At 42.6% G+C, this 16,507-nt stretch overlaps 1 protein-coding gene across 42 annotated transcripts in view; it reads left to right on the plus strand.

Moving 5' to 3' along the window:
• PTPRD (protein tyrosine phosphatase receptor type D) overlaps positions 1-16,507 on the plus strand; it is a 1,753,725-nt gene that overhangs the window by 1,190,829 nt on the left and 546,389 nt on the right. For all 42 annotated transcript variants that reach the window (XM_060237318.1, XM_060237320.1, XM_060237317.1 and 39 more), the window contains one exon: positions 4,369-4,534. In XM_060237318.1, coding sequence (XP_060093301.1) covers positions 4,450-4,534 — 85 coding nt within the window. In that variant the 5' untranslated portion in view covers positions 4,369-4,449. The remainder of the gene's footprint in view (positions 1-4,368; positions 4,535-16,507) is intronic.

Here is a 16,507-nt window from a genome sequence, read left to right on the forward strand (position 1 = left end):
ATCACCACCCTTTGTCCCCGACCATCAAGGAAAGAGGAAAGCCATTTCAAGGCCAACCCCTGAATCCCCGCATCAGCGAGGCAACGGGTCAGTAACTGATGGTCGACCGTATCAAACACAGCTGATAAGACTAACAGCATCAGCACTGCCGAGCCGCCTCTATCCAGATGCCACTGGAGGTCATCCATCAGGGTGACCAGCACTGTCTCCGTCCCATGACCTGGGCGGAAGCTGGATTGGTGAGTGTCTAAGACGGAAGCATCATCCAAAAAAATCTGTAACTGTAACACGACTGCCCTCTCAATAATTTTACCCAAAAGGGGATATTCAAGACCGGCCAGTAATTTGCCAATCCGGCTGCATCTGAGGGGGCGGACCACAGCCTCTTTAAGAGGCGTTGGAAAAAGCCCCTCCAAGAGGGATCTATTTACGATGTCCGGTATAGGACATCTAAGCTCCCTCTGGCAAGCTTTAATTAGCCAGGAAGGGCAAGGGTCCAGATCACAAGTTGTTGGGCGTACAGTGGAGACTGAGCACATTGAAGCAATCCAGAGCTAGTCCAGAAGACAGGCACGGAACCTCGAGAAGACAGGCACGGGACCACGAGTTCACATACTGTTTCCAATGGGGCGGGGAGGTCGTGATGGAGAGATGAGATTTTATCTGCAAAAAATTCTGCAAAGGCCTCACAGACTATTTCCAATTTCCTAGCATTTGGCCTGCCTTGCTGCCGTGTTGTAAGAGTCCAAATTGTCCTAAACAATTGTGCTGGGCCCGAATTTCCAGACGCAATCTTGGCTGCAAACTAAGTTTTCTTTGTGGCCTTGACTGCCATCTCATAGGATCTCATAAACTCTCTACAAGATGTTCTAGTCTCTTCATCTCGAGTACGCTGCCATTGCCTCTCTAGCTGTCTGAGCCTTCGTTTCAGCTGCCGCAATTCCAGGGTGTACCACGGTGCCAGCTTAACACGAGGGAACAGAGGGCGCTGAGGTGTGATTTCATCGATACTTCTAGAGAGCCAGACATGCCAGGACTCAACCAGGTCATCAAGAGAATCACCAGGGGACCAGGGATCCCATAGAGCTATCTGGAACTGCTCAGGGTCCATCAGGCTCTGTGGGCGAACCAAAATATGCTTGCTGCCTAAACAGGCTTGGGATGGGACATCCGTACAAGCCTTAAGGGCAAGGTGGTCCAACCATGGCACTGCTTCCGCAATAATATCGTTCACCAAATACCCTGCCGCAAAGTTCAAGTCTAACATGTGCTCCGCCTGGTGGGTGGGCGATGTAACAAATTGGAAGAATCCCAGTGTCGCCATGAATGACACTAGGTCCATCGCCTGGCTGGAGGCCGCGTCGTCAGCATGGACATTGAAGTCACCCAGGATAACCAATGCCCAGCCTGCTACGGCCTCCATCAGGGATGGTAAGGCGCTGGCCGGTGCGTTAGGCGGATGGTGCACCAGCCATATCACCAAGCCCTCCCCATACATCCCACGCCAGACTGACACATTCAATGCCATTGACCTCTGTGGCTGGGAGCGCCCGAAAGGAGTAAGCCTCTTGTATGAATAGGACCACCTGTCCCCCCTGCCCGCTAGTCCGTGATTGGTGAAAGACTGAGTATCCCAGGGAAGTCGTTTGGGAGAGCGCTACAGTCTCTCCATCTCGCACCCAGGTCTCAGTCATGCCAGCTAGGTCCATGTTCTGCTTGAGTAGAAACTCTTGGAGGACTGAGTTCTTATTATTTATGGACCTGGCATTGCATAACATCAATGATGGAGGCGAGTAATTCAACCTGACCCCACTACCTGCCACCGTCGGGATGGGACACAGACTGCAAGGGGGCAGAGCACCACCATGTCTCTGTTTCCTTCCCTTATAGTAATGTCTGTTCCCACCATCATACCTTCCTCTCCCCAGAAGTACTGGAATCCCCAGGCTGGTCATCCCCCCCACTGGTCTCCGCAACAGCCTCGACCAATATATAAATAGGATGCCCTGCTTACAATCCTGTATTATTCTAGTTGCTAATTTCTTCTCTCCCTTCCTTTGCTAGCTAAAATACACCCACCCCAATCAGCCTACCATCCCTGCTAATTAACCTCTCCTAAATAGTTAAATAATTCTAAAACCCCTCTCAACTACAGCCCAATTAATTAGCTAATAAATCAATCAATTTATCCCTGATGGCCAATTAAATTCTAAGCCCCAACCATCCACTAATTTATACTCTCCCCCCAACTCAATTAGCCAATTACTCAATCAAATTTCTCAGTAGCTAATTACCGTATTTTTCGGACCATAAGACGCACCTGACCATAAGACGCATTTAGTTTTTAGAGGAGGAAAACAGGAAAAAAATATTCTGAACCAAATAGTGTAATAAAATATTTAATAAATTATAACAATAACATTTGAACCATGTAAAGTGAACAGCAGTCAACAGTGGCATTAAGAACCATTATCACTGTCATTAACAAATGGAGAGACTTAAAGGTTTGAGTACTCTAGTTTTCTGGAAACCCCAAGAACTCATCAGTCAGAATTTAGGAAGCTCATTTGCTCACAATCACTTTCTTCACTGTCTTATTTACATTTTGATTCCCACCAAAAGCTTGTTTATTTGAGCTACTTGAGAAAAACATTTTTTCCTCTATACCAGATTAGATTTAATATAAAAATAAACCATGGTACCCTTCTTTGTCCCTCAATGAATGAGGTCCATAGCTGAGGTTAACGTATGTTGTAGGTCAGATGGAAACTTAGATGGAAAAGTCTTTGATGCCATTCACAGTTTTCTTTTTCATTACTCAGCTGAGCCATTTACTCGCTCATTAATTTATATTTACATGCTACAAAGGCACAGTCTGAAAACTCATATTCGGCTGATATCTAGATAATTTTGTAGTCCACAATACCAAATATCTAGAAATAGTTCTAGCCTTTGTTATTACTCCATCTGACTAGAACATGCAACAACCAAAATCGCTTTGTCTTTGAAAGTGCATTTGATATATATATTTTTATCTTCTGTGATAGCATTGAAATAATTATTGCAGCAGTTGACTCTGATATGTTTGCACAGACACAAATGGAGTCTGACAGAACTGATGTCTCATGGACTTTGCTGTCATTTGAAATGCTGGCATAAAGGTGGTACCAGTGAAAGCAGGGAGGTGGTGTTATCATTGTGTTGCCTGTGAAAACTTCTTAGGTTTGTGTTTCTGGAAGCAGCAATCAAATCAAGAATTGTAGTTTTATAATAATATATTTCTATGAGCTGCTTTTATTTTTCTTATCTCAAGTAGATTTTTAGTAGTATTCTGTGGTGTAAAGTGGTTTTTTATAACACCCACAAATCTATAAAGAGATCTTTTGTGAAATGATAATTACTATGATTTTTTTTTCACTATACTGTTTTCAGCAGCCTTGAAGCCACTTGTGCATAATTACACACACACACATGTATGTATGTAGGTAGGTAGATAGGTACACACATAGATAAATAGACAGACACATACACACCTCTACCGAAGTGTATCTCTTACCACTGGCTAGAAAAAGTACAATTAAATTGTCTTATCCTAGTGATTTAGTTTGTCTGTTTTGAGATACCTCTAGAATTTCCTATTGGAGGAGATGCATTTTGTATTTCCGAATTTCTAACATAGTTTGATAGAGTGACTATAGCAGAGTAAAATGGGTTGTTTCTTAAAGACAGATGTTCATACTGTATTATTCATTAGTTCTTACATACAACACAAAATTAAAGTGACTTGATTCTTTTAATTATGTACTTCATGTATTGCTTTACATAAATTAATATTAAAGAAACTGCGGGTGGCTGGATAGAGAAGCTTTTAGGATGCCAAACCAAGTAAGACTTCATTGGGTGTCCATAAATACCAATATGCTAGCCTCGTTGATCTTGCATTAGGAAGGAAAGCTGATTTATCTTTTATTCTTACCTGATGCTAAGAAAGTCGCTTTCCAGTATGTTGTTTGTTAGCAGGGTTTTGTCCTGGAGGTTAAATCCTTCTAACCTCTTTTTAAGAGTATCTTTATGGATTATTCCATTTGAAGTATTAAAAAGGACTTCCTTAAGAATGACCGCTCCTTCTCCTGATGTGATGCTAAAAAAGGAAAACATGTTGCAGCACATAGGAGCTGTTGATCACAGTATGGGCTACAAAATGCCTTGGGAAAAGGATGTTCATTGATTTTGGCCTTTTGGTAATTACTATTAAAATGTGTTATACTAGAATTAGTAGGTTAATCCCAGTCTTCTGGAATGGAATATGTATTAAAGTATTTGGAGCAGAAGCATTCAAAATGTTTTTCTTTCTCTTTCTTCTTTTAGGCTTTGAAAATTCTTCATCTGGAATTTCATATTGGAGAGACTCGCAGTGGCTTCTAAGCCAGTAACCGAAGCTGACAAAGCATGCTGGTGCCAAGCTGTCAGATGATGCTTATAGCCAGGCCAGTAGTAGTGCTCTTGAGCTTCCTACTCTGTGCTGATGCTGAAAGTAAGCTTTTCTCTCTGTATTTCCTTTTCCTTTAAAGATAATGTTAGCCATGATGAACAGTTTTCTTTTCAGCTGGCATAGCCTGGGGGCCTCTGAAAAAGCTTTCTTTTGACTCAATCTTGAGACACTGTGGGATCATCCTTGGCTCTCAGCCAGTATTTGGAGGGGATTATTTACTGAGTTTCTTACTATTTTTTCTCACTGTTAAATGCCCTTTTTCTTATGCATTGGACAGTTCCTACTGCTCTTTATTTGCTTGTGATCAGTCATTTCAAAGAGACAATGCTTGTAAAATTGTATAGCCAAAACAAAACCTAAGCTTGCTTGCCAAAAGGCAAACATCACTTAGCCTTATTAGGTATTTTTCAGTTCCTTGGATATTTTCTTTTTCAAGTTCTGGAAAATAAATAATGTAATGTTGAGGCCAATTAAAATTCCAGGTCTTTTGTGTCTGTCATAGCAGCTGTTCTAATGTATTATTTCCGACAGCTGTCTTAGAGTACAGTATTTGAACAAGCCATGCATAACTGACAACTTTGAGGCTGGGCTTTAGAGCGTGGAGACTTTTTGTGTACTACAAGAACCTAGGTTCTAAGTCTAGCACTCATATTATGGTACTGTAGTTGGTCAATTAGTTTGCCAATTAATAAGATAATGTTTAATTAAGAAACCGTTAGATCTGCCTTTTTTACATGGGATTTTTCTTCTGGCTGCCTTTATTTTTTCTGGTGAGCTGGAGTTGGGGAGATCAGTTGCATGATCTTGTTGAGAGGTAGGTTGATCTAAATTCTGGTGCAGTCACTTGATCTTACTACCTCTGGTGCTAATTTTTGACAAAATATTTTGTGCTAATGGGTTGGCTATGTAGGAATTTATATAGGAGCCCTTTGTTCCTAAAGCTTCTTTACATGAATTGGAAGATAGGATCAGAATCTAGGTTTCCATTTGTCATTCTGCTTAGAAAAAATTATAGTGACCTTGTAAACTCTCTGTACAGTACTTATGTGTGCATATTGAGTACTTGTCAAGTAACTTCCAATTTATGGCAACCCTATAAATTAATGTCCACCAATATGTCTGATTGTTAACAGCCATTCCCGGGTCTTGCAAACTGAGGGCCATGGCTTCCTTTATGACATCAATCCATCCCATGTTGAGTCTTCCTCTTTTCCTGCTGCCTTCAGTTTTTCCTAATATTACTGTCTTTTCCAGTCTTTTTGTCTTCTCATAATGCGACCTGATTATGACAGCCTCAGTCTGGTCATTTTAGCTTCTAGGAAGAGTTCAGGCTAGATTTGATCTGGAACAAATTTATTTTTGGCTGTCCGTGGTATCTGTAAAACTTTCCACCAACACTACATTTCCAAGGAATCAACTTTTTTCCTGTCAGCTTACTTTATTGCCCAGCTTTCACACCCATAGATAGTAATGGGGAATACCAGAGTTTTTGGGTTTTTTAAAACAGAAACAAATAGGAATGCAGTTCCAGGTGGCTTGGTGTCAGGGAGTGTGACCTAATATGCAAATGAGTTCCTGCTGGGCTATTTCTAAAAAAAAGGTCCTATGTGAAACAATGGTGACATCAGGGGTGTGGCCTAATATGCAAATGAGTTCCTGCTGGTCTTGTTCTTAAAAAAAAGCCCTGGGGAATACTATGGCATGAATTAATTTGATATTGGCTGTCAGTGACACATCCTCACACTTAAGAATCTTTTCTAGCTCCTTTATGGCTGCCCTTCCTAATTCCAATCTCCTGATTTCTTGGGTGCACTCTCCCTTTTGGTTGTTGATAGAGCCAAGGAATAGAAAATCCTGAACAATTTTATAGATAATATTTAAAGATATCTGGGGAATGCTGAGATGTTATCAGAAATACATCTTCATGGCACTGGTATATACATTTCAAAAAGTGTTGATATTGGCTACTTGCATTCTTCACATAGAATACTAGTTTTATTGACATCATCATGAATAAAGGAGTAAAGCTTGATTGTTCCTCAGCATATTGGTATAAATTAATTTGCTGCTCATGTAAGCCAAAATGCCCTCAAAACGAGGTTGGGGAATTGTTAGGTGGGCACCTGGCTCACTCAGGATCTTTTTACCTGTTTATATAGGATTCCACGTCCAGAAAAGTAATGCTTAAAATATTAGGGACTCTAATTAAGTAAAACAATTATAATTTATTAAGAAAAATATAGGCTTCCATACAAGACAAAATACTCATAAAAACACACATTCAGTCCTAAGAAACATAGATGGAGAGTTAGGGGAACACATAGGCAGACAAACAGGGTGATATTTACCTATCGTAGTCTTCAAGGAAGGCTCCAATGGCGACGAGCAAGGAAGTGGGAGAAGGGACCCGAAACTTGTCCTTAGAATCGGGGATGGATCTATGCAGCGGAAATTGGGATACTGATAGAAGCACACCTGTGGGTAGCTAGTCCACAGATTATAAGGACTCTCTTGAGCCCTTAGGGTATGGGAGGTACGAGGGAGGAGGAAGGTGGTCAGCTGGTGTGTGACCTCATGAAAAGGTGAGGTTTCGCAGTGACCATAAGGGCTGGACTACTGCGACAACCAATAAAAAGTTCATTGGTGGCACCTAATTGGGTGCTTGCTCTTGACCAATGGACTTGCTTGGATCCTGGATACCTGAGTGAACTTTCAGGTTGAAATGGATGAAGGGGAGGCTCCAAAATGACAGTCGGGGAGAAGAATAGAAAGATTACTTGGGCGGGGAAATGCTTAGGACTATTAGACTTATCTAGAAGGGTGACAATAGAGAGTCAAATCATGGCCTAAATAACACCCAGTTTGTACAAAGGAACTTGGCTCTGGCTGAAGATGGTCTTCCTCTTCTTCTGTCTTCTTCTGGGCACTAGTCTTTGTCTTGAGTTCCGTCAAACAAAGAAAGTGGCGGTTGGACGATTAACCACTCCTGGTGTGGGTAGGTTGCTTGCAGGCATAGGTGACATCTGGTGTGTACGTGAGCCATCCACTTCGCAGCAATGGAGTCAAGCTTGGTAGGAAGATGGCTGTGTGTGGTGTTAGCCCTCTACGGTGGATTCCATGGTCAGCGCTTCAAAACCATTCTCCTGGGTAGCTCCTGACGGTGCAGTCTCTTCCGCTCCATGGCTGGGATGGACGTCATACGGAACGACGGGAAGCCTTCCGTTCTCCTAGTGGGCACTCTTGTACCGTTTTAGAGTGCCTTTGTAGTGTTGTGGCTGCTTGTACTGCATAAGTCCCTTTTGCCCCTGGATAGGTTTACCCACACTCTCTGGCCAGACGTGTGTGAGTCACTTCTCCAGGTGCTCTGGCAACCAAGCTGGTAATCATGATGTTCTGTAAGGGGTTTTTTCCTCACACTCACCCTGTACCTATATGCATGGACTGGTAACTTTCATTTCATTGTATCTGAAGTAGTGTGTGTGCACACAAAAACTTATATCTTGAATAAAACTTTGTTGGTCTGTTCAAGGTGCCACAGAATTCAAATTTTGTTCTAAAAGAAGCTTATTTTCCTCCTGTAGTATGACTCTTATGTTTAAATATAGCATCATGAAAGTGCATGAAATTAAAAAGCACACACACAAACATACATGTTTGCTGCTTAGTGGAAATGTTGAGCCTCTTCCAGACAGTTAATGACCAGCTGGCAAGGTTCTGCACGAGGACATTTTAACTCTTCAGCCGGTAAATAAATAATAAGCTGGGGAAAAGCTTGGTCTTACAGAATTAAGCATTTAAGTACTGTCATATTATAGAAGTTGAAATCTGCTCTTAAACAACAAATATTTGAACAAATATTTAATTTTGGTAAGCTTAAATACATTTTAAGTGAAATGTGAGTTCCTGGTCAGGTGAAAAAGTTTGAGAATGTAATGAATAAGCCATTGCTAGATTTTGAGTGTGCTCAAAAATGACTGTAAGAAACACTTACTTTAGTAAAGTGTCTCCTTTGAGCATACAGAAGTTCATCGTTTTTGTAGCAGTTTGCTGAATCCTCCTGTATTGAGTGTTTGAAGACAGAAATTATATTCTGTTGAGAATAGCTAACAGATTTAAACATGCAGTTTTGTAATAAGGTGCTTTTATATGTTTTTTTTCCTTTGCAAATTATTGTTTTTAACATTTTATTCTGTGTTGCTCAAAACAAAATAAAATTTGGCAACAGGCTATTAACCATTGTGAGTTTTGAAAGGAGGTTTTTTGTTTCTGTTACCATGCTTGCCTCCTTAGATTAGTTCTTGGAACTGCTGTTATAAGGATAATAAGTAGCTCTGGTGTGATAGTTTCCAATTAAATATTTCCCAATGGAAAGTATTTTAGTGATTTTTTTTTCAGTAGCAAAAAAATTACTAAATGCTCTGTGGGGAAAATGATCCTCCTTCTGAAGCTTCTGTGACATTTTATAGAAGACCTTAATAATAATAATTTTTAATTTATATCTCGCCCTCCCCTCCGAAGCAGGCTCAGGGCGGCTTACATGGCATAAAATGCAGACATTACAATGATACAATAATAAAAATATACTAATGACATAGGAATTATATATTACTCAATTAAATATACTGTTACATTAAAACCATCTAATTAAAACCAACAAATTTAGAACCAAAAAATTAATTCGGTGCTACAATCTCGATGTTACTCATCATGACACAATTTTACGTGATGATGGTATAATAAATTCCACATTAAGAAAAGCCAGCTGAAAGAGGGTAGTCTTTCAGGCCCTGCGGAACTGGTTAAGGCTCCGCAAGGCCCACACCTCTTCTGGTTATTGGTTCCACCAGTGGGGAGCTGTGATCGAAAAGCCCCTTTCTCTCGTAACTTTCAGTTTGGCCTCCTTCGGCCCAGGGATTGTCAATTGGTTTTGTGAGCCAGATCTTAGTACCCTCTGGGGAATATATGGGGAGAGATGGTTCCTAAGGTAGGCACGTCCCTGGCCATATAGGGCTTTAAAGGTAATAACCAGCACCTTGTAATGAATCCGGTACACAATTGGCAGCCAGTGCAGTTCCCGTAGCCTCGGCTGTATGTAGGGAGTCCCAATAACAGTCTGGCTGCCACTTTCTGCACTAGCTGCAGTTTCTGGGTTCGGCACAGGGGCAGCCCCATGTAGAGGGCATTACAGTAGTCTAACCTCGAGGTGAGCTATCAAGATAGAAGAGATGTTTACAGATTTTTTTCTTAATTAGTTTGATCTACAGTACTCATGAGTCTCCCTGTACAATTCATCCTATTTGCTAATCATGGGATAATGGCCACTGTATAATAGGAAATGTCTACCAAAAGTACAGGCATAATCCAACCAAGAAAGTATCTGTCTCATTAATTTTAATGAAACAGAATTAAGTATGTGCTTAGCTCCTGAGCTACCCATTGTAAAAATAGTAAGTAAAAACTGACAGCTAGGAAAGCAGTGAATAAGAAGCATGTTCGTGTTGGGTGGGAGGTAGAGACAGGATCTTAGCTCCTATAAGGCGAAGCAGATGTTGCCCAGCATTTCCTTCTCCTGGCATCTATCTGTACTCCTGAAAAGTGCTGATGACCCATGAGGGAACCTCACACATTCACACTCATGCTACAGTGAAGAGTGGAAATCAAGCAACCATGTACCCTCTCAGTCTTGCACTGCCAAGTTCTCTCTCATTACTTTTCCACAAATATACAATGAAGCTGATAATGAATCTGTGGTATCCAGTATTCCATCTAAGCTGAGTTGCGTGAGCTAGCTCACCGGTTTTTTAGCCTCCAGCTCACACATTTAGTCTTAGCTCAGGAAAAATGGCCTCAGAGCAAACTAATTTATGCAGTAGTTTACAACTTTAATGCCAATATCCCACAAAGTAGAAATTTTGCTCACAAGACTCCAGTGCTTAGAGGGAACGTTGGTGGTATCGTATCTGCTTTGCTCTCAGAGGAGGTTAATTTTGACTTGTATTACCGTAGTGATTAAGGGGGAAACATGAGACAAAATGAATAACAACAACCACAATAATTTTAGTGCCTAAAGAACCGCACCATAGCATTCTATTACATTTTTATTCTACTTTACATCCAAGGAACTCAGGATGTCATACCTAGTTGTCTTGTCTTCCAGTTTCTGTATAACAACCCTTCATAGTATTGCAGCTCTATGTTTTTTATTTTGATATTTTTGACATTTTTATGTGTGTATATGTGTGCGTGGGCCCATCCTGGAAGTCATGGTGACCTCTGGTGATTCTTGCTGGGGCATGGAGGACATACAAAGAAGTAGCTTGATAGTCTGCCTCTGTCTCCTGACTACTGGTATTTTCTGGAGATTTCCCTTCCAAATACTTGCCAGGGTCAGCCCTGTTTAGCTTCTCAGATCTGACAAGATCGGGCTTGCTTGGGCTATCCAGGTAAGAGCAAAGTATTGTGGTTCTATGTTCAAGGCACAATATAAAACCATACAGTTGGAAGGGACCTCCAGGGTAATCTAGTCCAACCCCTGCACAATGCAGGAAATTCACAAATGCCTCCCCCCACCCCCAGTTACCCCTACACCAGAAGATGGCAAAAAAGAAATCAGAATTTGCCTCTGCCTTCTTAGGTTGCAGAGTTCATTGAAGATTTGCTTCTGCTATTTATTTTTTTAAAACATATTTTTTGGAATGAGAAGTGGCAAAAGCAAGGGGGTTGGGGGAATAAATAGCTGTATGGATAGATGTCAAAACAGGAACCACTGAGGGAGACCAAAAGCCACCCAAAAGGAGGATGATGAGACAGGATGCTGGGCTAAGTGGACTATTGGTTTGATTCAACAGGGCTCTCCTTCTTATAGTAACACCCCCCTCCCCAATCATGCCAACACTGGATTAAAATATTATTCAAATTGATCCCTATTTTTGTGTCAGTTTGTTTATAAATAGCATAAAAATGCTGTGAATAACAAAAGTTGGAAAGACAAGCAATAAAATAATGGAAAGGCAGAGAACAACATAATGCAAGATTAAAAGAAATTAGGACATATTTATAGATCCCTGCTTCATTGACTGCATTATATAATATCTATCTGCACAAACAATAGTGCTTACTATTCCTATTGTTTGCTCGTACCAGGCAAGAAAATGTAACTTAGTCACATTAAAAATGTTATGCAAAAGCAAAATGAGAAGAGTCTGCATACCAGTATTTTAAGGCAATAACAACCACCATCTGTGAATTAAAATAGTATATTTTCCTTTTCGGAATTTGGCCCTGTAAGATAAATTAACATTGCTAAAATTAGACCTATTGGCACTGCTTACTTGCTGGGCTGGTGTAGTTAAAGGGTCTGGTAGAGTAATGATTAAATGGCTTATGATATTAAGTAAAACAACACTGATACAATTTATTGCAAGTTGTTATATTAGCAGAAAGTGTATGCACAGAACTAATTTTCAAGGAAATGTATTAAATGTATGGAACCTGCTTCTCAGAGTTCTGAACTGCTATGTTTTTTTGGGGGGGCATGGATAATATTTGCTAGCAGAGAGCTGTGAGGACTGGAGATGAAGGTTGATTAGATAATAATGTAATGAGTATAGATTGTTATGTTCCTATTACTTGTAATTAAACATTTCCCTAGGTGCTTTTTTGGAAGTGCAAAGCAATAATCTAGTGAAAGGGCAATATAGTATGACTGTAGTGAATGTGCACTGTGTAACCACAGCATATTCAGAAATTACGGGATGTCCTAAAATGAGAACTCCATATAGTTTATCCATGGCGTTCCCTGCTTCCTTGGATATCTTTGCCAGAAGTAGGTAGTTTTAGTATTGTAAGGGATGCTCCTGAGGGAGAATGGCCTGTATTGTGAGGGGGGCTCTTGAGGGAGAATGTAATTTTGTTGTGCCCCTAGCACAGAGTTAAACCTAGACCATGAAATCATTGTGTTTATAGCACGGTAACTGTAGGATTACACTGTTGATTCATATTCTGATTCTATAGTTTAATTTAAGATAGTCTCTCTTTGTATTTCTGACTGCATAGCAGTGTAGGAGGTTCTGGGGCAACAACAAGATAATCTCAATCCTATTTCATAAAAATTAATTGGAATAGAGATCAATTTAAGTGTAGTTTGTATTGCTCATAATTCACATCTGGATCAGTTCATAATTCAACACATACACATAGCTGGGCAGTTGCATTAATAGATGTGAGCTAGGCAGCAGCCCCATACACAATTGGAAGGACATGAGTGCTGCAGTTGTTAAGAGTGTCAGAACTAGGATCTAGGAGACCCAGGTTCAAAACCCCACTGTACGATTGAAGCTCATAAGAACATAAGAGAAGCCATGTTGGATCAGGCCAGTGGCCCATCCAGTCCAACACTCTGTCACATAGTGGCCAACCCCTCCCTCCCCCAAGTGCCATCAGGAGGTTCACAAGTGGGTCTAGAAGCCCTTCCACTTTGCCCCCCCCCAAGCACCAAGAATACAGAGAATCATAGGGTGACCTTGGACCAGTTAATCTCTCTCAGGTTAACCTTCATCCAACACTCCTCTTTTTCCATACCCCAAAACCTGGTCCTATAACTGACAACTGATTTTTTTTGCCTCCTATTTTTCTTGCATGTGTATATCATTCTCACTCTTGGGTACTGCTACAGAGGTTACCTATTTTTGGATGCATATGTGTCTGGTTCTCTACCTAGCAGGAGCAGCTCTAGGGTGAATAGTGCCCTGTTGTGGTGCCCCCCGCCGTGCTCTGCTTGCCACCCCACCACCACCACTGCGGTGCTCTGCTCGCTGCCCCCCATGCTTGCCTGCTCCCCTGCTTGACTCTGGGCTGTGGGCTGTGAAGCCAGCAGGGCTTAGTTTTAGTCGTGGCAAGCGGGGGGAGAGGGGCGACTGAGTGGAGCAGTGGGGGTGGCAGGGGAGGGAGGCAAACTAAGTGCTTGCCTGGGGGGGAGCCCAATTTGTTGCCCTCGCCTCCTGGTGCCCTAGGCAATCGCCTGGTTTGCTTAGTGAGCAAGCTAGCCCTGCAACCTAGTTTATAATTTCAGTGAGATTTGGGCCCACTGCTGTTCTCCTGGAATTACTGAGGGACAGATCTGACATAAATGGGAATTGGGTGGGCCAAAACTCAGATGGGAGAAAAAGGTGTCGGGCATTGAGGAGGGTGTTTGCGTCTGCAACACTATCCACTATCCTCAGAGTGCACACGACAGCACTCTTGCCCTGAACCAAGAAGCTTACCTGACGGTGACCAGGAAGTCTTTTGCAAGCAGAGAAGAGAAGGAGGTTTGTTTGACCCAGCAAAGCAGTTGCAACCTTTGCAAAGACAGCCTCTTTCTCCTTCTCAGAAGAGGGAGTGATTGCAAAAACATCACAATTCACCAGCAGCCCAAGCCCAGGAATGCAGAATCAGCCCTGATGTGCTCCCCTCCACCAATAATAATAATTAAAAATCTCAGCCTCTTTCCAGGTTCAGAGGCAACTAGTGAAAGTGACTGAACTCCAAAACTGAGCCTCCTTTTCCCAGCCGCAAAGAGATCTGTTTTGGAAGGAGGAGCAGGGTGAGTGCATGCTCCAATCCACTTCCTCCAAAGTGATCAGCTCCATTGCAGAGGCTTACCCAGGGTGTCCACTCACTCGTCCTCCATTACAGAGGCTTCCTCAGGGATCCACTCACTCATCCTTCTATGCATCCTGACTGGGCAGAAGGAATCACCTCTGCTGGTCTCTTTGAAGTGCCCTGGCTTGCAAATTCAAGCTGTTAGTCCCACAAGCTTCCAGTACCAGAGAACTCCAAGAGCAGGCAGTTGGCAGTTTCTTTTTAAAGAATGCAAGAAGTCCTTGGACTCCTTCCCCCATTTGGGACGCCCCACAACTCCTCCCAAGGCTCAACGTAGCCTTACCAAAGGCAATCCCTTCTGCCACCCAAGCCAAGAAGCTCCCGGGAACACCAAGGACTCCCCACCTTTTTAGGTGCTCCTTTCACTTTTTTTCCCCTTCCCCATTTCCACCCGCACACACTGGAGAATGGCTTCTTCTGACCATGCCCCCATTCCCCATTCTGTTTGCTTGCCTCTATCCCAGGAGTGAGTTGCTCCAAGAGGTTGGAGGTGGCAGGTGGAGCTGTGAGTCATAGACCAGGGTCAGCAAGACAGTGTGGGCCCAGAGGAGCTTTCAGTCAGGGGTAGAGCCTGGCAAGGCAAAGGAAAAGAAAGCAAAGATAAAGCTGAGTGAGCTGGACACTCAGCGGCAGCTTGGAAGGGTAAAAAAGGGGAGGGAGGGTCTGGCTGGCCGTATTAAAGCCCTTGGCGGGCTGGTTCTGGCCCGTGGCCCGTATATCTGACACCCATGTATTACGTTATTCTCTACCTGAATATTTGAACTCTTGCCAATATAATTTAGGATCATCACAGAAAAGTAGACATCACGTATTCTCCTCTCTTACTTTTCTTCTTGTTTGGTTTACCATTCTTGACTGATGCAGATCATACACTATGTGCGGTTGTTTGTAACATTGGTGTCAGGTTTTATTTCTGTATGGTTAATATTTTAGTGGCTGCCTGAATTTGCTTCTTGGAATTTCTTTCAAGCTTGTACGGGAACTTTGTCCCTTTGTCAAAACTCTCTCTATAAAGTTGATCATGCATGCCACTGCCTTTTAAACTGAATGTTCTATAACCCAGATGAGAATGAGCAAGAGCATAAGGGTGGGTTTCTTCTTTGCATTCAAGCTATGCTTGGTGTGATTTGGAGCAAATTGGAAAGTGGGCTTCTTTCACATAGATGTATATTAGAAATATATATTCCTTATGACCACAGATAGTAACAGAACTAAAACCTAAATAAAATTGAGCCCAAAATCTAATAAACAGGTAGCATGTATCTAATAACCACTGAGTTACTGTCATTTGTTTCTTCTGTAATCATTTTTTTTAATTGGGTGAAAGCAGAAAATGAGAATTTCTCATTCTTAGTAACTTTTCATTTGATGTTAATCTATAGTAATAATTCTCTTATCGCCATGGTCTTAGCTTTTCTCTGTCAACTGGTTTGAGAAAGGTTTGCAGAACTCCTGTGCCCTCACAAAAGGCCCTATCAACAGCCCACACAGACGCCCTTCTGGCACACACAGCCTCAGAAGGCCACTGCAATAGCCAGGGAGCCTGGTACTGCCTCAGAGTGCATGGCTGTCCCATCTTTACTGTCTTTCACTCCCTCACTCCCTCCTCCCCTCAGCCTCACCCTAAGATGGTTGTCTGAGAAGGAGACAGGGAAGCCTCACAGGGTGGTTGTTCAGATCAAAGGGGGGAGAGAAATGAGGAGAATGATGTCAGCTGCTTTGGTTCTCCCCCCCCCCCCACACACACACTGTGAAGAAAGATAATCCTTTGCCTAGAGGCTGCATAGTTGGCAACTCCAGGTCAGGAACTTCCAGGTGGTAGAGAGCAGCTCCCCTTGAGGTGCGGGGGTGGGGGGGGGAATTAATGCCTTCACATGGGTGGGTGGGAAGACAGCAAGGCTCGGGGGGGGGGGGACCTCTTCCAGAGACCTTTAGTAGTACCTTTCCAAGTTGGTGGGGAATTCCTAAAGGATCACTGCAGGCATCTGAGGGAAAAGCCTTTTCTCCTGGGGAATCACTGTTGCCAATCGCCAGGTGAGAGCTGGAGATCTCTCAGAATTACAACTGCTATCCAGAGAGATGGCAGAGATCAGCTCCCCTTGAGGTGGGGAGGAGAATTAATGCCTTCACTTAGGTGGGTGGGAAGACAGCAAGGCTGGGAGCGGGGTACTTGCCCAGAGGCCTTTACTGGGACCTTTCCAGTTGGGTGGTAAATTCCTTAGGGATCACTACAGGCCTCTGAGGGAAAGGCCTTTCCTCCTGGGGAACCACTGTTGCCAATCCATGGGTGAGGGCTGGTGATCATTCAGAATTACAACTGGTCTCCAGATAGATGGCAGAGATCAGCTCCCCTTGAAGTGGGGGGGGGAGGGG

Source organism: Heteronotia binoei, chromosome 4 (genome assembly GCF_032191835.1).
Source record: "Heteronotia binoei isolate CCM8104 ecotype False Entrance Well chromosome 4, APGP_CSIRO_Hbin_v1, whole genome shotgun sequence".
In the NCBI taxonomy this organism is placed as follows: domain Eukaryota; kingdom Metazoa; phylum Chordata; class Lepidosauria; order Squamata; family Gekkonidae; genus Heteronotia; species Heteronotia binoei.